Raw genomic sequence first — 20885 nt, forward strand, 5'->3', positions numbered from 1 at the left:
GAAAGGAAAGCAGCCAGGTGTCAATGTGTTACCAGGCCTGCTTTTCACCCCCAACGTTCCCCACTCTCTAGCACCGTGCACGCCTCTCCGTCTGTCTTCACCCCAGATCCCACCCAGTGTGTCTCCTGTCACAGAGTGTGGGGGCGTCCGGGGCCTGCACCCCTCTTCCTGGGACTCACCGCGACTCTCAGCCAGCCAGTAAAACGGAAGGTTTATTGGACAGTAGGAACACAGTCCACAACAGAGCTTGTGGGTACACCCAGGACCCCTCAGTCAAGTCCTTCTGCGGTGCAGGGAGCTCAGACCCCAGCCCTGGGGTTCCCTGCATTCCACCACTGTCACGGAGTGTGGGGGAGTCCAGGCCCTGCACCCCTCTTCCTGGGATCCACTGAGACTCTCAGCCAGCCAGTAAAACAGAAGGTTTATTGGACAACAGGAACACAGTCCACAACAGAGCTTGTGGGTACAACCAGGACCCCTCAATCACGTCCTTCTGGGGGAGCAGGGAGCTTAGACCCCAGCCCTGGGGTTCCCTGTGTTCCTCCCCCCAGCCTCCAAACTGCCCACTAAACTCACCCCGCAGGTTCCCTGCTGCAGCCTCTGTTCACATTCCTGGGCAGAGGTGTTACCTCCCCCTCCCCCTCCTGGCTCAGGTGACAGGCTCTCAGGTCTCCCATCCCCAGGGCACATTCCCAGGTCAACACTCCCCCCTCCCTGCTGAGTCACATCGTCACAACCACCCAGCACCAGACTGCAACCAAAACCCCCCCAGCAGGCTCCCTCCTGCAGCCTTTGTCCAGTTTCCCGGGCAGAGGTGTTACCTTCCCCTCCCCCTCCTGGCTCAGGTGACAGGCTCTCAGGTCTCCCATCCCCAGTGAAACTCCCCTGCCACATCCCCAGGTCAACACTCCCCCCTCCCTGCTGCGTCACATCCCCCCTTCGAGACTGAACTGAGCGGGGTCACTCTGACCAGTGACTTGGGGAAGTTCGGGGCCCCCTCTCCGGGACAGCGCATCCGCTATCAGGTTGGCATTTCCCTTCACATGGACCACGTCCATGCCATAATCCTGCAGGAGCAGGCTCCACCTCAGGAGTTTGGCGTTGGCTCCTTTCATCTGGTGCAGCCTGGTCAGGGGAGAGGGGTCGGTGTAGACGGTGAAGTGCCGCCCGAAGAGATAGGGCTCTAGTTTCTTGAGGGCCCACACCATGGCCAGGCACTCCTTCTCGATGGCCGCGTAGTGTTGCTCCCGGGGTAGCAACTTCTTGCTCAGGTACACGATGGGGTGTCTCTCCCCCTTTCATCCTCCTGCATTAACACCGCCCCCAGTCCCCTGTCTGAGGCATCGGTGAACACCATAAAGGGCTTGTCAAAGTCTGGGTTTGCCAGAACTGGGCCACTGACCAGAGCCTCCTTCAGTGCCCGGAAAGCCTCCTGGCGCTGCTCGGTCCAGACCACCTTGTCTGGCTTCCCCTTCTTGCATAGCTCAGTGATGGGGGTGGCTATGGCGCTAAAGTGGGGCACAAATCTTCGGTAGTATCCTGCCATCCCAATAAAGCCTTGGACCTGCTTTTTGGTGTGGGGAGCGGGCCAGTCTCTGATCACCTCCACCTTAGCTGGTTCCGGCTTTAGGCGGCCGCTCCCCACCTGATGGCCCAGGTAAGATACTTCAGCCATCCCCACCTTGCACTTCTCCGCTTTTACAGTCAGCCCAGCCACCTGGAGTCGGTCCAGCTCTTCTCTAACCTGGGACACATGGTCCTCCCAGGGCTGGCTAAAGACACAGATGTCATCAATGTACGCCACAGCAAAACTCTCCCTCCCCCTCAGTAGCTGGTCCACCAGGCGCTGGAAGGTGGCCGGTGCTCCCTTGAGGCTGAAAGGCAGGGTCAGGAACTCGATGAGCCCCAGAGGGGTGATAAAGGCCGATTTCAGCCAGGCATCTACATCCAATGGCACTTGCCAGTAGCCCTTTGTAAGGTGGTGGTAAGGTATCAAGCTCCTCCCAGCTTGTCTAGGAGCTCATCAGGCCTGGGCATGGGGTAGGCATCAGATACAGTGATGGCATTGAGCTTTCGATAGTCCACACAGAACTGGATCGACCCGTCCTTTTTGGGGACCAGCACCACCAGCGAGGCCCAAGGGCTGGCGGATGGCTGGATCACCCCCAAAGCCAGCATGTCCCGGACCTCTCTTTCCAGGTCCTGAGCAATTTTCCCTGTGACTCGGAAGGGGGAGCATCTTATTGGCGGGTGCGACCCTGTCTGCACCCGGTGGACAGTCAGATTAGTGCATCCAGGCTGGTTGGAAAACAGCTGTCGGTAGGGATGCAGCACCCCCCTGACCTCAGCTTGCTGGGCAGGGGTTAGCTAATCCGAGAGGGGAATTGTTTCCAAGGGGAGCCAGCCCCAGTCTCAGGGAATATATTTACCAAAGGGTCATCTCCCTGCTCCTCCCAATGTCCGCACACGGCCAACACCACATTCCCCCTGGCATAATATGGCTTCATCATATTCACATGGTACACCCGGCGGTGGTGCGCCCGGTTCGACAGCTCCACCACGTAGTTTACCTCATTGAGCTGCTTGACAACCTTGAAAGGGCCCTCCCAGGCGGCCTGTAGTTTGTTCTTTCTCACGGGGGTGAGAACCATCACCTGATCCCCGGTGGTGTAGGCACGGGCCCGCGCCGTGCGGTCATACCAGACCTTCTGCTTCCTCTGGGCTCTGGCCAGATTCTCCCTGGCCAGGCCCATGAATTCAGCCAGTCTTTCTCGGAAGATCAGGACATACTCCACCACTGACTCTCCATCAGGAGTGGCCTTCCCCTCCCACTCGTCTCTCATCAGGTCCAGGGGGCCCCTCACCCTCCTTCTATATAACAGTTCGAAAGGTGAAAATCTGGTAGACTCCTGGGGCACCTCCCTGTACGCGAACAGCAGGTGAGGTAAGTACTTGTCCCAATCCTGCGGGTGCTGGTTCATGAAGGTTTTCAGCATCATCTTTAGCGTCCCGTTAAACCTCTCCACCAGCCCATTGGACTGGGGGTGATAAGCTGAGGCCCAGTTGTGCCAGACCCCACATTTCTCCCACAAGCACCGGAGCAGGGCCGACATGAAGTTGGATCCTTGGTCTGTCAAGACTTCCTTGGGGAACCCCATGTCACGGAGTCCCTGGGCGATGCTCTGGAACTGCTCCCCATGAAGTCAGTCAGGACTCTGGGGTAGTCGCCTTCCTGTGAGCAGCCTGTCTTCAGGACACACAGCTCACCCGGCTTCCACCTTCCTGGGTCTGACCTCGGAGCATTCAGCCTCCTCTGCCCCTCCGTGCGCTTCCCACAGCGAGTCCGCTCAGGCGGTGCTCCTGGGGAAGCCAGAGGGTCCTGCACCCCAACTTCGCAGTCAGACGTGACTCTCAGCCAGCCAGTAAAACAGAAGGTTTATTAGACGACAGGAACATGGTCTAAAACAGAGCTTGCAGGTGCAGAGAACGGGACCCCTCAGCTGGGTCCATTTTGGGGGGCAGTGAGCCAGACAACCACGTCTGCACTTCACTCCATGTCCCAGCCAGCCCCAAACTGAAAACCCCCTCCAGCCCCTCCTCCTCTGGGCTTTGTTCCTTTCCCGGGCCAGGTGGTCACCTGATTCCTTTGTTCTCCAACCCTTTAGCTCTCACCTTGCAGGGGGGAAGGGCCCAGGCCATCAGTGGCCAGGAAACAGGGTGTCGGCCATTCTCTGTGTCCAGACTCCTGCACACACCTGCCCTCTAGGGCTCTGCAATGATCATACACCCTTACTCCACCCCCTAGATACTTAAGAACTGCCTAGGGGAAACTGAGGCACCCCCACACTATTCAGAGGAAACATTAAGAACAGTCCCACTTCGTCACACCCCACTCGGCTGAAAATGGTCAGGAGCGCATCGGCCACGGTGTCTGCTTCAATGGAAGCTAAGGGCAGTGCCTCGGGGTAGCGGGTGGCAAAATCTACCACCACCAGAATGTATTTCTTCCCTGACCGGGTCGTCTTGCTGAGAGGTCCCACGATGTCCATGGCCACCTTCTGGAAAGGTTCCTCTATGATGGGCAAAGCTCTCAAAGCCGCTTTCCCCTTGTCCCGGGCCTTCCCCACCCTCTGACAGGGGTCACAGGATCGGCAATACTGCCGGACCATGGTAAAGACCCCGGGCCAGTAAAAGTTCTGTAGCGACCTCTGCCGGGTGCGCCGGATTCCCTGGTGCCCTGCGAGGGGGATGTCATGGGCCAGGTACAGGAGTTTGCGGCGATAATTCTGGGGGACCACCAGCTGCCTCCTGATCCCACAGGACTCCACTTCCCTTGTGGGAGCCCATTCTCGGTACAGGAACCCCTTCTCCCACAGGAACCTCTCCTGGCAGCCTCTCCTCATGGTCCGTACCACACCGAGGTCAGCCAGGTCCCTGAGCTTCCGCAAGGAGGGGTCTTTCCTCAACTCGGCCTGGAACTCAGCGGCTGGGGAAGGGATGGGGACCGGTTCCCTCTCACTGGCCGGGTCTGAGGCCACAGCCTCTCCGAGCCGTGCCCCTCGGCGCTCCCTCCCCACCAGGGTAGGGTCCTGCGCCTCTGGTGTGGTACCCTCCCCAAGGTCAGGGTGCAGTGCCCCTCACCGGCTCTGGCTACGGGTCACAACCAGGGCGGTCTGGGGGTTGCTTGGCCAGTCCTCTAGGTTCCCCCCGCCATCAAAACCTCAGTGGGCAAATGGTGGAGCACCCCCACGTCCTTGGGGCCCTCCTTGGCCCCCCCATTTCAGGTGTACCCTTGTCACAAGCACCTTGAATGGGGTCCCGCCCACCCCCATCAGGGTCAGGTAGGTGTTGGGCACCACCCGATCTGGGGCCACCACCTTGGGCTGGGCCAGTGTCACCTCCGTGCCCGTATCCCAGTATCCATTGACCTTCCTCCCATCACTCAGAGGGAAACAAGGCACTCTCTCCGGAGGGACAACCCCGCGCCTACCCTGTAAACCGAGCACCCTGAATCCAGAGCCTCCAGCCCTCTGGCGGAGCTGGCCGGGGGTACTCTTCCCTCCTGAGCAGGTGGTAAACTGGCAGCCCCCCTTGCCTGGGTCGTCTGCCCCTCGTCCAGCTGGGTCCCTACCCAGTTAACCCTGGGTGGGTTGGGTCTGCTCAGTCTGTCCCTGAGCCTGGGGCACTGGGTTCGTACGTGGCCTCTCTGGCCACAGTGATAGCAGCTCAGGTCACGTTGGTCCCCTCGAGCGGGTCGGATGGTCCCGACACCAGGCATTCCCCTTGGGAGGGGGTTCTCCATATTTCCCCGCTGGCAGGTCCCAGGGTGACTCTCTCTCTGAGTCGTGGGGGGCCTGTTCTTTTGGGACTTCTGCCGGCTACCCCCTGACCGACTGTTCACAAACTCGTCGGCCAGCTGCCCTGCGTGCTGGGGGTTCTCTAGCTTTTTGTCCACCAATCACAGCCTCAGGTCGGAAGGGCACTGTTCATACAGATGCTCCAGTACGATTAGGTCCAGCAGGTCCTCTTTAGCTTGGGCCCCAGCTGTCCACTTGCAGGCATATCCCTGCATTCGGTTGACCAGTTGTAGGTAGGTGACCTCAGGCGTTTTATGCTGACTCTGGAACCTTTTCCGGTACATCTCGGGGGACAGCCCAAACTCACAGAGCAGGGCCTGTTTGAACAGTTCGTAGTCCCCTGCCTCCACCCCTGTCAATTGGCTGTACACCTCCACGGCTTTGGGGTCCAGTAAGGGAGTGAGAAACCGGAGCCTATCTGCAGGGTCAACCCTGTGCATCTCGCAGGCATTCTCAAAGGCTGCCAGGAAGCTATCTATGTCCTCCCCCTCCTTACGCTGGGCCAGGAAGCACTTATCAAAGCTCCTTGCAGTCTTGGGTCCCCCCTCACTCACCGCAGCCGGGGCCCCACTGCTCCTCAGCCTGGCCAGCTCCAGTTCATGCTGATGTTGCCTCTCCTTCTCCTCCCACTCATGCTGATGCTGCTTTTCATGATCCTCCAGCTCCCTCATTTTCATCTCCCTCTCCCATTCTAGCTGCCTCTGCTCCAGGGATGGGGAGCTCCGCCGGGAGGATCCCCCGCTGGCTGCCTAGGTCAGGGTGGGCCCTCGGTATTCGCTGGGCTTCCCCCAACCCCTTCCCCAGGCATAGTTAGGAAGGGTCTCGGGATGTCCTCGGCAGCAGTCTGACCCCTCCCAGCCCGGTCAGGCCCCAGGGCCCACACTGTGTCCACCGGGCGGCTTCCTTCAGGGGCAGAGAGCGGGTCATCCAAGCGATCCCTCTCCTCCAACTGGGCAATCAGCTGTTCCTTGGTGGACCTCCCAATGCGCAGCCCCCTCTGCCTGCACAGCTCCACCAGGTCGCTCTTAAGGCGTTTAGCGTACATCTCCCTGCTGGCTACTCGCAGGCCTGGGCAGCTTTCCACCGTTTCCAGGAAGAGGTGTTACCTCCCCCAACCCCCTCCTGACTCAGGTGACAGGCTCTCAGTCTCCTATCCCCAGTGAAACTCCCCTGCCACATTCCCAGGTCAACACTCCCCGCTCCCTGCTGCATCACATCTCCAGCCCCCACAAGGGATCTCTGCCAAGCCATCCAGCTCCCATGGAACTAACAGGCATTTCACCTTGTAACCATTGTTCCTTGGCCTCCTGCTCAGCATCTCTGGCTTCCAGCTGTGTGATTTTGTTGCTCAGAGCAGTGATGTTGTTCTGCAGGTTATGCTGAGCCGGAAAAGGAGGGAGAGAGAGGAAAAGGAATCATTATCACTGAGTGTGCAAGCAACACAGAAAGCCCTTACCCACGTGTGAAACTGATCGTTTCTGGCCACTGTGCCCTTTAAGATTTAAGAACTCATCCCCTCACGTGTCATTTTCCTGCTTTTTCAACTCCCAGCTGTTTTCTCAACTTTGAATGAACTAGTCATTGAACTGAACTAGGGGCATAAACTGAACAGAAGAAAATATTTTCTCTGCATGTCCAGAAATGACTACTAATGTCAACAGCTGGTTCAGCATTTCAACCATCTCTGGTTCCAGGTGCTTAGCCAGTGACTTCCACCAGTTCAGTGGATGGCTTTCTTTAAAACCTGGCAGAAAACATACACTGTCCCCAACCCCACGTCCCCACAGATACGGAGAATTCAATGAAATGATGTTGGTCACAAAAGGCCACACAAGCCGCTTGATGCCCCCAGGGTCTATGCAGCAGCCTTTCATCCCTGCAAGGCGGGGTTCAAATTCCCCAGCAGGGAGCAAGTGACCTGAGCTGCTGGACCGGTGCCCCTGGCCCCAGCCCACCCCACAGAGCAACAGGACAAAGTCCTTGATTAGGAAACAGTCATGAGTGGACCAATGGGGGTGATGCATGTCACTGTGTGGGGGCCCAGGGCCGGAACGGCTGTGGGGGGAGTCAGGGGCATAGCACCGGTGGCAGAGCCTGTGAAAGAAACTTTGTGTACTGTGCCTGGGGAGAGGCGGGAGGATGGGTTAGACAAGCACATTCACTACCCCAGCAGCAGCCTGGAAAGGTCCCTAGGCTGTGAACTTCCCAGGGCAGGGCCCAGCACCTTTGCACAGCCCCCAGCACTGTGCCACCCTGACCCTGGACTGGGGCTCCTGGGCACTATTCAAAGCACCCACCGTCAGGCTCCTGCAGGAATCCCAGCGCCCACGCGTCTCCCAGAGGGTCTGATTGGCGCCAGCCAGCTCCGACCGCAGCGCCGTGACCTCTGCCCTTGCCCCGTCCCGCTGCTTTTCCAGGGCCCCCTTGTCCTCCTCCAGGTTGGCGAGTTTCTCATCCAGATCTGAGGTCTTCAGCTGCTCCTGGCACTTGACCACACAGCAAGTGAGAGTGATTAATATGGCAGCTAATATGGCGACGGAGGCACATTGTATTCTATTCTCATCCTCCTGCGTGATGCTGATGACAGTAATGGGACATTATCAATTAATAACACGCTGCCCACTCAAGATGGTCACCAGCTGGGATAAATTCAACCCCCACCCAGGGAGGGGGGCAGTTGAGGATCATCCCCGCTTTCCTTGTGGGGGGGAACTGAGGCACAGAGAGGCTGTGACCATCAGCCACAGCCCACTGCAAACACACATTTCTTGCCCCAGGATGGGGAAGTGGTTCCCCTTCCCATCAGCCCAAAAACCCCCTATCCACATCCACTGGAAGTGGCCAGGGCTCATCAGTTTTAGTTTCCATCCTGCTCACCTTCCCCTCCCCCCCCCCCCCTTGTTAGGTTTCGTTTCTCTGCAGAAGCTGCTTGCCAGGGGGGCGGAGAGGAGAGAGCCCGAGCGATGGGGAGGGACTGGTGGACTTGGAGCCCGGTGCTGGTTGGCTCTTTTGTTAGTTACAGAAAGTTTTCTTTCTTTCTTTCTTAAACACAACGCCCCCCCTCAAAAAAAAACCTCCCCAATATTCCCAGGTTCCCCCACAGCTAAACACAATAACCTCAGGCCATTCCTCCTCCCCTGCTGAGCCAGCCCCCTCTTTAGACCCCTCCCCCCAAAACCCAAACCAGCCCCTCTGCTCCAGCCTGCTCAGATCCATGGGCAGGGGCTGGGCTCCAGCTCAGGGGAGTGGATGAGGAAGAAATGCTGGGTCCAGACCCGCTAGAACTGCCCCTGGTTCTGGAGCGCCCGGCATGTGGCTGCTATGTGGCAGAGAACCCCACAGGCCAACCTGCCTGCTGGCGGTGTTGGCCTGGCAGGAGCTGGGGGCGGCCAGGATGTTTGGTAGATAATGGACTTTGCATTGATGATTATTATCATGTACAGCCCCTAGCGCAGTGGGGTCCAGGCCCATTGCTGGGGCTCTTTGGCTCCACCACTAGACAACTAATAACAGTACTGCCACAGGGTGTCTCCCCCTTTCAGGGGAAGGGGCTGACTGATTGTTCAACTTCCCCCCCATCCCGCCCCCCCCGGGAGAGGGCAGGCATGGGAGCTGGACCTAAGAAGGGGTTAATGGGAGCACCTGAGCCTTGTCAGATCTACTCTGCTACACCTGGGGGTGTCCGGCAGGGTGGAGCTGGCCGGAGGAAGCTCAGGGGTGCTGGGGCAGTCGGTACATTAGGGCTTGGCTCTTGCTCAGGGCAGCTGGCTGGGGCTGCAGGAGGCCAGGCAGCCCCTGTACAGCGACCTGGCCTTGGCTGCATGAGGGGCGGGTCTCTGTCCTGGGTCTGAGAGGAGCAGAGGATGCAATAAGAAGCTGGAGTGAGTTCAGTCTTCAACCTATGGGGATTCACTGCCTCTTGGAGTCAGTGCTGGCCCCTTTGAGCTGGTGCGAGGGTCCCAGCCCGAGGCACGGCAGAGCCAGCTGTGGTACGTTTTGTGTTCAAACCTGGACAGCGGAATCTGGTGCCCTGGAAGGGGTGAGACTGTGGCTAGGACGTGGCGTGGGCCCAAGTGACTAGAAGAACCAGATCAGCCCTGGGTTGAAGGGCTCTGAAGGAGGTGACTGAGGGGAAGGTCTGGCTATGCTGTGCCCAGCCACACTGGTGAGTCTCCGTTGGGGAATCTCTCTCTGCAAGTACCTATAGGCCTGCTGTATTAATTTAAATGGAATAAAGGGTCCCCAAAAGTCCAAGGTGTTCCCCTGAGCCTGTCACTGTCCAGCATGAAACAGTGTTAACGAAGGTCCAGGGTTTGGTATACGCAAAAAGAAAAGGAGGACTTGTGGCACCTTAGAGACTAACCAATTTATTTGAGCATACGCTTCCCTGAGCTACAGCTCACTTCATCGGATGCTGAGCTGTAGCTCACGAAAGCTCATGCTCAAATAAATTGGTTAGTCTCTAAGGTGCCACAAGTCCTCCTTTTCTTTTTGCGAACACAGACTAACACGGCTGTTACTCTGAAACCTGTCATTATGCAAGGTTTGGTATACAGTGTCCCTAGCCCACTTAGTACCCTGGCAAACAAACTAAGAAACTCATGCTGAGGCTTAGAGGTTAATTGGTTAGTAGAAAACAGGAGAGAAAAGGAGTTATAAAGCACAGCGAAACTGAACGATATGAAACAAACTTAACCCAAACCTGTCCAAGTCCCTTCAAGAAAACAGGATATCGGTTAGAATCCCTTATTTTGCTGGATAACCTTTCCTGGGGGGAAGGAACAGGCCAGTTCTGTTGCTCAGCTTAGTGATGTGAGGAATAGTTAAGTTCCTGCCTTTGACAGACAGACGGGGGGAGAAGAGACAGAACCGTAAAGAGGGGGAAATGCAGCTTTTGTTGATGTTCTCAGGACTCCGGGCGACTGGTCCATCACGGGTGTATTCTCTAGGCTGGCAGGCTGGCCTCAATAGCAGTTGCCCTGGGCTCAGGCTTTTCTCCTGGTCGGGGATGCCATCGGGTGGGTCTGGTCCTGCTCCTTTACCCCTCTCTCTGGTGGGCAGAGTTGGCTGGGTCGTCTCGTCTCGGTGCGCTGATGCCCTGTGGCACGGCTGACCTGGGGATCAGATGAAAAGCCAAGAAAGAGATGGGAGAGAAGTAAAATCGTGGGGCAGAAAGGACCTCCAAGGGAAGGGGAGGCAGAGAGGAATCTCACCTGTCACCGGCTGGAGTCTCCGCTGGCACGGCAGTGATGGCCAGGTGTTCCCGCTGCTGGCCGAAGTCGGGGCTTCACGATGGGGTGCGAACAGTTGCGATCCACAGCATCCTGGGAGCAGAGGCCAGACGGCCTCCCACTCCTCTGGAAACCCTCAGTTGGGCTGCCTGTTCCTGCCCCCAAAGTCTCTTTGTAAGGGCCCCCGAAAGAGGGGTGGGGGGCAGATTAGTCAGTCCTCTCTTTGTTTTATTCACCAGTTAGTGCTAACTTCTGCTGTGCCCAGTTTGGTTCACTGACTTCCGGTCCCACACATCTCCTCGTCACCAGGCATGATCGTAACACGGTCCCTGAGTTCCCGCAGGAGGCCTCGTTACTTAGGCTAACGCAGCTTTGCTGTGTTTCACTTTTGCCCCTTTTCCCATCAGCGCTGGTCGCTCTAGGTTGTCGGGATGCTCCCTTCCCGTCTCACAGCTGAACTCAGTTAGGATAAATCTGTAGGGCCAGGGATCCCAACAGGCCTGAACCAAGATCAGTGCCCCTGTTGGGCTGGGTGCCGCACAGCCACAGGGGCAGATGATTGCTGTCCCAAGGAGTCTGCAGCGTAAACAAACAAGGTGGTTTCTCCCTTGGTTGACAGTCCGGGTCCCCGCTCCACCGGGCGGATCAGCTGAGTCACGGTGGGACATGTGCTGGTGTGTTGCAGCCAGGGACTATGGCTGGAGAGACCATCCCCACGGTTCATCCTGCTCTCTGCCACTGTCCCTTCCTCCCACCACCCTGCTTGCCCCTCACTGCTCCCTCCTGTCTCTTCCCCTTCTGGACAAAGGGTCGATAGCTGGGGGGCAGCCATTAAGAAGACCGGACAGTACCGGGTACAGCGGTGAGTTCTCCATCTCTCAATGTCTTCCAATCCAAACCGGCTGCCTTCCGGGAAGCTGTTAGTCAAACACGTTATTGGGCTCCATGCAGGGGAAAAGGGTGACATTTAATGTTGGGGGCTATGCAGGAGATCGGACAAGATGAGCTAATGGTCCCTTCTGGCCTGAAACTCTATGAAACTGTGGTCTGTGCGTTAAAACACCAGGAGCTGGGAGCCAGGACTCCTGGGTTCCATTGCCAGCTTTGCCACTGTGTGCCCTGGGGCCAGTTCCTTTCCCTCTGTCTGCTGTGGTTCCCCCCCTCCTCCAGTCCCGTAGAATGGGGCTAATGTTTCTGATTACCCAGGGAGTGCTGCGAGGTTCGGCTCACCCATGTTGGACAGGTGCTTTGAGATCCTCAGCAGGAGGGCCCTGGAGAAGGGCAGCGATTGTTCTGCGTATCCCACAGTTGCAGGGGCACAGATCCCAGCAGGTCTGGGGACTGCCCCGGGGAGGTGCCAGGAATTGAAACACCAGGGCCCTTCTCTCGTCCCTCAGCAGCATCTGGCTCCTGTGAGAGGAGAGCAAAGCTGCGTTTGGCTTGGTTCTGCAAAACAAAACCGCAGGGCGGTGTCGGGTCTAACACTGGGCACCTTCAGGCTTTGGGGCGGGGGGGTGGGTGGGTGCCTGGGTTCGCTCCATCTTTAATATCCCCACCCCGCAGCCAGATGGCTTTGAAGGCAGGGAAAAGTTAGCGCAGACTCTTGCGTCTGAGCCGTGCAGGGCTGCACAAGGCCACCAGAGGTCCGTGCAGGCCAGAGAGTGGAGTGGAGGGAGCAGAGCAGAGCCGCCAGACGGGTGCAGAGTGGCTGCCCCCCCTGGCATTTCTCACGGCGCTGGGTCGCGGTGTCCCAGTAAGAGCCGTGTGCAGCAGCCCCAACAGGGGGGTGCACGAGGAGGGAGGCTCAATATTAATATTTGTGGCAACACCAGACCCTGTCCATACTTCCTGTACCCCGGCTCTGTCTTGCCTGCAATGTGCTGTTGTTCTGGGACCCTTGCCACAGCCCTGCCAATGCCCCTCGATCCTGACTCGCATCCCCATACTCTCCTGGGTCTGGGCTCCCTCCCTCCAGCTCTGCTGATGCATCTGGATCCTGGTCCGTGCAGCCCAGAGATTTTCAAGAAGCAGGCGTAGCTGTTCTGGCTCATCGATGTGATGAATTGGGCCCGTTGTCTCTGACGGTCCCATTGGCTTTGCAGCGAGTCGTGGTGACTGGCTGGCTGAGAGGCTGGTCTCTGTGGGGCCCTGTCCTGCCGGCCCTGGCCCTGATCGTACAATAACCCCCGGAATCACACACACAGACACACACACACACACCCCTCAGACACACTGGCACAGATGTGCACACCCCACACACAATTGCATCAGCCCCCTGCAATCTGAACAGGGGTGTTATTCTCCTCCTGGTTATTTTAGTGGTAACTGGACACCGGGCTGAGCCGGGCCGGCCTGTGTTTGCTTTGGCAGCCCCGGCAGCTCCTGAGGGATCCGCCTGCCCAATGGCTGCTGCATTTCAACAACACAAGGTGAATGTGCAGCCGTCCCAGTGAGGAAGTGTACATGGCCCTGCGGGAGACTCCAGGCTTCCCCCTCGGAGGCCTGTGGAGTGAGGTCCCCGCCGTGGCCCCATCCTACGGGATGAATGGGGTTTTCCATCCTCTGGTAACTCTAGGCTGGTAGCTATTTTGTAACATGCCTTACTCTCCACGATGCACCAGCGTGGCACTAGGGGGCGCTGTGCTGGGGGCAGGGAGCTCAGTAGGGGGCGCTCTCCCCTTGCACGCCGGTTGACCCCAATACTCCAGGGTGGGGTGCTGTGTTGCAGGGGGTCAGGGTAGGCACTCAGCAGGGGGGTGCGCTAAACAGATAGAAACGACCTGGTTATTAGAAACCTGAGCCGAATGGGAACTGACTCGCTCCAGCACCCGTCCCCAGTTCCACGAGCAACCTGTCCCGCTAGCCAGCTCGCCCCCTCTGCCTTCATGGGCTTTGTCCCCACGCTGTCCCAGGAGGGGGCGAGGAGGCTGCCCCAGGGCGTTAGTTTTCATTGTTGGTGCATTAACCCTTTCCTTGCCATGTGTTTATTCCACCATCCATGTTCGTAACGCGGAACAAAATGTCTGGGTGGTTCTTTCAAAAGTTTACCACTGAACATTGACTTCACACAGCTTTGAAACTTGATTGTGCAGAAGAAAAATGCTGCTTCGAGCCATCTTAATTGAAACAAAACAAACACAGAAGCAGTTTCCTTCCCTTGCTCAAACATTGTTTTTAAACTTTCCTTTTATTTTGTTAGCCGGTGACTGTTTAACGCAATGCTGCACTGTGCGGCATTCGCTCGGCTTTTGTCGCTGCTGCCTGATTGCGTACGTCCGGTTCCAAATGGTCAACCGAGCCGTCCGTAACTCTGGTGTTCGTATCTCGAAAGATTGGGAGGGACTCGGATGCTCTGGGAATGGGGGTCAGAGCAGTACCCGAGCTGCCAAAAGAGGGACGAACCACCCTGCCTCTTGTTTTATATGAATTATTATCATTTGTAGCATGGTAGTGACCAGAGACGCCCTGATTGTGAGCTCTCCAGGGCAGGGCCTGCCTGCTTGTGTGTCTGGGCAGTGCTCTGCACCATGGGGGCCTGCTCTCAGCCCGGGGAGGGGGGAGTCTGTGCAGCACCTGGCACAGTGTGGCCCTGATTTCAGTTGGGACCTCTAGGCACCACCATAATACAGATGATAACCACGGCCCAGCCCCGACTTTATCTGATAACAAATATTGAGGGCCGTGAGGTCACATTTCCAAAAGCCCTTAAGGGACTGAGAAGCCTAAAATCCCATATTCAAAAGTGTCCTAGGCCCGACGGGCCAGGTTGTCAAAGGGATTTAGGCCCCTAAAGATTCCCAGAGGTACCTAGTGGGATCTGCAAAAGCACCTGAATCCCCTTTCCAAATCTGGCCCCTGGGAGCACAAATCTCGGGGAGAGTAAGTGGAACTTGGGTACTGTGGAAAAGGTGATCCTCTTCTCCTCAGTGAAAACGGCCAGCAGCCGGTGAGGCTTGGCTCTGATCTCCCCTTGCAGCTGCGGAGAGGGCTGCTCACACGTTTGCTGGACTGCCCTCGAGGGAAAGGGGAGATGCCACAGAAAGGGGTGATGGTGATTTTGCCAGGGGCACTTGTCCCTCTGCATCAGTCTCCCATCGCTGTCCATGGGGCCAGGGCTTAGGGGGCCAGAGGGGACTTTTGTACCACGCTTCAGGCATCCAGATGACCCAGGGACAGGCTGCCCAGAAACTTACTGATAACAGAGGTGCTGGAACTAGGGGTGCTGCTGCACCCCTTGGCTTGAAGGAGATTCCATCATATACAGGATTACAAACAACCTCCATTCCCGAGGGGTTCGTCACTCTGAGGTTCTACTGTATAGTATTTATCCTCTCAGCAGCCCCGTGAGGCACGGCAGGATGTTGTCCCCATGGGGACTGAGGCAGGTACTGGCTAAGTGGCTTGGCCAAGGGCTCCCAGGGAGTCTGTGGCAGGACAGAGAATTGATAAAGTGTCCCTGGCCAGCGCCTCATAAACCTTATTAAGATCCCGCTACAAGCCATCCGCTGAGAGAAACCTCTTTTTTGCAAAGTGGCCTGTTTCATATGGTCACCGCCAGTCTCTCAGAAGGAAATTTTTAAAGGGGGCTGTTAGTTGGCAGGGGTGAAAGGGGCTTTTACCATGAGGAATGAACTCTGAATCCTTTGCGCGCCCACGGGGCTGCCAGAAACCATGTCACTTAGAAGGGTAAAAAATCCAACTCTGTCTGAGGTCCAACGAACCCAGTTGTAAAACAAATGGCTTTTTCTTAAATTGGATATAAATAGCCAACATTCCTGTCCTGTGCTGGCGAGCGGCGCAGTCCGGAATTTCACTTAATGTTTGGTTCCGTTGTGGTGAAATTTAAACCCTTTTTTTTCCCTGGTACGTGTGCTAAAGTTCTCTTTTTCTCTTCTTTTTAAAATTTTTTTTTTCCTGCAGACAGTTTTTAATGCACAATGGAGGGGGTGGGGTGAGGGAACCCAACCAAAGTCAATAATAATTGTTCCATCCTCCAAAGTATTTCAAAATATTGTGGTTAGATGGGGTGGAGCGCTCTGAGTAAAATATATAATTTTTTTGAAATGATGGGGGATTCGCCGGCATGGTGGGGATCAGGAATGAGAGAGAAAGTCTCCTCACCACTAGTTGGCGGTGGCTACATCTGGTAGGGGATAAAAGTGATCAGGTCTGAGAGTTTTGTCTACATGCAGAGTTGAATCGTGGGTTTTAAACCACTTTAGCTACACTGCTGCTGAAGACTGTTTGGATGATCTTATTTCATTTTCAACCAGGCTCATTTCAGTTTAGTTTCAGTTTATTAGGAACTGAAATAAGCTGCTTTCAAACTGAAATGAGGGTGCCCTCACAGGGGGTTTAAACCGATTTAACCAAACTGGAGTAAGTTTGTGTGAACCCAAAGCTTGACTCCGCTCCCTGTTATACACTAATTCAATGAGTTTGATTCACTATCACCTCATGCCGTCATCTAAACCAGCACAGAGTGAGCGTGAGACGCAGGACCGGCTCTAGGCACCGGCAAAGTAAGCATGTTCTGGGGGTGGCACATTTCCAGGGGCAGCATTCTGGCCATCCTTGTTTCTCGGGGCAGTTGCGCTCTCGGAGCCGCACCACTTACATGGGGCAAGGGTGCAGCGGGAAGGGGAAGCCCTAGCCCCGGGATGCTGAGCTGCCAGGGCCCAGCCGCATCCTGGGGAGGAGAAGGTGAGTCGAGCCGAGGCTGCGCTGCCTTGTGCCCCCCCCCTTATATCGGGGCTTCTCTGCGCAGCTGGACGGGGGAGGTGGGGAAGTCCCTGCAGGCGCTGGGAGAAGCACCGCCTGCAAGCCCCAGCCCCACCTGAGCTTGGGGTCGCAAAAAACCTAGAGCCGGCCCTGCAAATCTCACGACATGTGTTGGGTTTCTTAAAGCCCCTGCTCCCGGCGTCTTGCTATGTCATGAGACTCTCGGCCTTTCTTTTCTGATGCCAGGTCAGCAGCGGGGATCGACCCTGGGACCTGTGGATCTTAAATCATAAACCCCTGCAGCCTGAGCTGAAATACCTACCTCTGTCAGCTGGGCTTGCCTCAGGCTCATCCCCCTCTCCCCGTGGCCCAGCCACCATGGCTGTGGACAGAGTGCCACAGTGAATGGGCCTGGCTTGCAGCTTAACAAAGCAAAGTACGTTTCCAGCCCTGGTGGTTGCAGAGAGAAGCTTGCAGGCGTGAGCTGCGTGCGACCCCAGGGAGTCAGAAAGAGGCAGCCAGTAAAAGGAGCCCCACATTTATGATCATTTTTTAAAAATCTCATGAAGTTGAAACACTTGCGGTTGCAATAATGGTCCCATTCTGTTCTGCCAAGAGAGACTTTGCCCCCCTGTTGCTATGACAATAGTAACCATAGAACCAGCTGCCCAGGCGAGCTGCAAGATTTGACAATTGGGGGCTATTGGGGGCAATGGGAACCAGCTAATCAAACAGGGTCAGATGAACCATGAGCTCCCTGTCAGCCCTGCTAGCTCTGATTCTTCAAGCAAAATGCAGAGCTCATCCTTGGGTGCTTTGTAACAGTCCCTTGATCTCAGCCCAAGTTAATGTGCAATCAAATAAGACTGGTAGGGACAGGAGCATTCTGAATCAGCATTCAGAGCCCAGTGTCTCCAACTGCACTGCGGCTCTGCCATCTTACAACAAGCATTGCACAAAGGAATAATTAACTTATGGAACTCACTGCTGCAGGATGCTTTAAAGGCAAAGCTCAGCAAAGGAAAGAGTGACAGTAGTCTCTACAGGGCCACAGACCACCGACTGGTACAAGTCTTCAAGTTTCCGGTACTTGCAGGGTCAGGAAGAAATGTCTCTGTGGTCTATTGTTGTGCAGTGGTCTGCAGGAAGGAAGGATGTTTGTGCAGATATAATGATGGGTTCTAAGTGAGCTGTTTCTAAGAGATCTTGGGGTTGCTCTGGATAGTTCTCTGCAAACTTCTGCTCAGTGCACAGCAGTGGTCCAAAAAGCGATTGGGAAAGGGATGGAAAATGAGACAAAAGGTATTATAATGCCACTGTATAAATCCCTGGGGCGCCTACCCTTTGATTACCGTGTCCAGTGCGGGTCGCCTCATCTCAGAAAGGACACAGGGGAACCCACTGGGGCGGTGATAACTTGGGCCAGTTATACTCAATTTCCTGACCCCCACAGCACCGCACTCAGGATCTTTCCTTTAGCAAGCGCGGGTGGCAGGGAGGGCTAGAGTTTTCAAAACCAAGGCGGGGGGTAGGGGCTGCAGTCAGCTCCCAGATCCACATTTAGGCACCTAAATAAGTGGGCTCATTTTCAGCAGGGCTGAGCAACCAGCTGCTCCCACCGAAATGCCTGGCAGCACAGCCCCTTTGGAAACCAAGCCCCTGATTTACTTGCCCCTGGATGGACTTAGGAGCCCAGACCAAGATTTTCAAATGAAACTAATGTAGGGGGATTTTCAGAGGGAGGGGTGCGGGGCACTTCCTAGAAACTGGGCCCCTTTTGGGTGTCTCGATCACTGGTCTCCTTTGAAAATCTGGGTCCCAATTTTTTTTAAATCTTAGCCTGAGTCTCTAAGCTGCCCTCTGAACATCTCGGGGTGCCATTATTTCCAGGTATCCTGAGACACTCTGGAGCTCAAAGCTGGGCCTGTTTGATTGCGGAGGTCATTGGTTCCTGCATTCGAGTTGGGTTTTTTAGGCTGGAAAATGGATTTCTTCTTCTTTTATGAAAAACAAAAATCTCTAAAGAAGGCAGGTTCAAGCCAAAGTGCCCCCCAAACCACATGGTGCTGGGAAGGATACGTCAGGCACAGACTTTTGTGTCGGCACTCGGGGGGCCTGGGGAGGGCTATGGTTTGTGGGGCGATGTTCCTAGAGCAGGGTGCCCTTCCCAGCAGCACATCATCCTGCCCCAGCCTGATGGAAAGTTGCTTCATAAAGCTCTGCTAATCCTAATTAAAAGGAGACACAGCCCCGAGCCCTGCTGCATACATGGCTCCCTGCCTGACCCATGGGTCGAACGCTTTGCTTTGTTTTAATTCCAACAGGGATCCCAAGTGAGCTGAATGAGACAATGGGGAAGGGGGGCAAATAATTAACAGAGAGTGAGTGGTGTGTGTGTGTGTGTGTGTGTGTGTGTGTGTGTGTGTACAAACAGCATAGGGAGGGCCCAATCCTGCACACCTGGAATCAATGGAGCCCCAGTGTAGACGCAGTTCAGGCCTTTTTTGCTGTTCTAGCGTTATGCCGTTCAGGGTGGGGGCTTAACTATCCTGGCAAAAGAACTCTGTTTATTGGTATAAGCTGTGTCTTCACCAGGGGGCTTTGCCGGCGAAGCATTTTTTGTGTAGCTAACCCTTTGGAGTCAGGGTTCAGAGTTGGGCTGGGAAAGTCAGTGGTACTCTGAGCAAGCTCTTCTCTAGGGTATCTCAGGGTTTGCGCTTCTATGAGCAGCGGAGACATAGTTAACCACGCTGAAAGTTACAATGGCATCATCATTAGGTTTCAGAATCAATGCCCCTGCTGAGATGACTGATGTTAGCTTGCTTCTACCTCTCAGAGCAATTGTTTCAGGCTGTCTGGTTGGAGACTTGAGCTGGCAGCCTGCATCAGAAGGATTTCTTTGCAGCAAATAGTTTGAAACTATTTATTTACATGAAAGCTTCATTTCTGCTGGTATGGATCGGGCCACCTTGGCACAGGTCACCACTGGCTCATTAGCCCCATGTATCAAAGTAGCCACTCATGAATCCAGGCTCCCATTTTCCTTCTTTTTAATCACTAGACCAACGTCCCCAGTAATAATAATTAAGAACAGGTTGCACTAAAATGCCCCAGCTGGCTTCCTGCCTGCAGTTAGTAGTCCTGTGTTCTGAATTTCAGCAAGACACCATGTTATTGTCTGGCATGAAATCTTTTCTAAAAGGCCGCTTAAAAATAGCCCTTTCGGTAAACTTTTTATTGTTGTTATGCAATAAAACAGCGTGTGGCTGTGAAACTGAACCCTACCCCCGTTCCCCCGCAAAATAATATTTACTGACCGTCAAGTTTTTGAGTCAGATTTTCAACATCTGGAAAATTTTAAAAATCCTCTGGTCAAATGGATGGCTTGTCATCCTAAGGGTGTTTTATTAATGGGATTATTATTTATTATCTAAATATGGGGGATGATTTAGGGTTCTCAAAAATAAATTGGTAAATGGGAATGGATTTTGTCCTTTGGGATGCTAAGATATTAAGACATAACTTGATTTAAATAAATCTGAAGAATACATCTGAAAAGCAACTGGGAGTGGAATGTTCTCTGTAAAATCTTGAACCTAGAATTAGTCTTGACATTTGGTAGAGTGAAACATTCAGGAAGATTCTTTTGGTAAACAGAATGATGTTTCAATTAAAGTCCTTTGCCAAAAAAAAAAAAAAAATATTTGCCCTTTCTGCTGTGGTTGAGTCTCGTAGCAAAGAGCCAGATTTTGAAAAGTCTTTAGATGCCTAAATACCTTTAAAAATCTGGCCCTAACCTGCTTGTGTCTGAGTGTTCCCGGTGCTGTACAGACATGAAGTGAATGGATGGAGCTCTGGACTGGGGTTCAGGAGATCTGGGTTTTATTCCTGCCATTGACCTGTTGGGTGGCCCCACTCTGTGCCTCGGTTTCCCCACCTGCACAAGGGGGGTAATGATACTGACCCCCTTTGTAAAGCACTTGGAGACGTAGGGATGGGAAGAGCTATGTATTAGTATTGAATGGCTGCTCCAGAGAGTCTACAATCTTAGTGGGTTTGATCAAATCATTGACAATCATAGTCAGCAATTCCCTGAAGTGATAGTAATGGCTTGGGGAAAACCAGGCTCCCAGCTGGACTCTGGGTTGACTCGCTGATCGCCAGCCCCCTCCATTTTCCAGCTCTTCCAGCCCAACGAGGAGAGTCCATCGTGCTCTCGCCTGGGCAGGGGCCGTGCTGGAACCATCCCACCTTCCTTAACCAGGAAAGGTGCTGCCCCCGCCCTGCTCCTCTGAACCAGGGGCTGGGGTCGGCTGGGGACCTGGCTGGCCTCTGCAAGGTGCTTCGCACCTCGGGGCTGGCAGCTCAAAGGCCCCTGGCTTGTGCGGGCAGAGCTTTGAATCTAGTGAGAGGAAGGGACAGGGCCTGTCCTGGGCCCCACCCCCATCCAGCTCTCAAGGAGCAGAGAGGGGATCCAGACCCCACTCTTTTCTATCCTCTTCCAAGGGCGGGGGGTCTCAAAGCACTTTTCAAACAGTAGAGAAGCAAACCTTCCAGCCCTCTCTGTGGGGCCAGT

At 55.1% G+C, this 20885-nt stretch overlaps 1 protein-coding gene across 1 annotated transcript in view; it reads right to left on the reverse strand.

The window, feature by feature from the left end:
* Positions 1 to 20885, reverse strand: part of LOC142070131 (uncharacterized) — a 34413-nt gene that overhangs the window by 1420 nt on the left and 12108 nt on the right. Inside the window, exons 2-4 of the mRNA XM_075123350.1 lie at positions 10571 to 10642; positions 7655 to 7934; positions 6640 to 6736 (exon numbers count right to left, since the gene is read on the reverse strand). Of these exons, the coding sequence (XP_074979451.1) occupies positions 6640 to 6736; positions 7655 to 7934; positions 10571 to 10642 (449 nt within the window). The remainder of the gene's footprint in view (positions 1 to 6639; positions 6737 to 7654; positions 7935 to 10570; positions 10643 to 20885) is intronic.

This window comes from Caretta caretta, chromosome 25 (assembly GCF_965140235.1).
Source record: "Caretta caretta isolate rCarCar2 chromosome 25, rCarCar1.hap1, whole genome shotgun sequence".
Taxonomy (NCBI): domain Eukaryota; kingdom Metazoa; phylum Chordata; order Testudines; family Cheloniidae; genus Caretta; species Caretta caretta.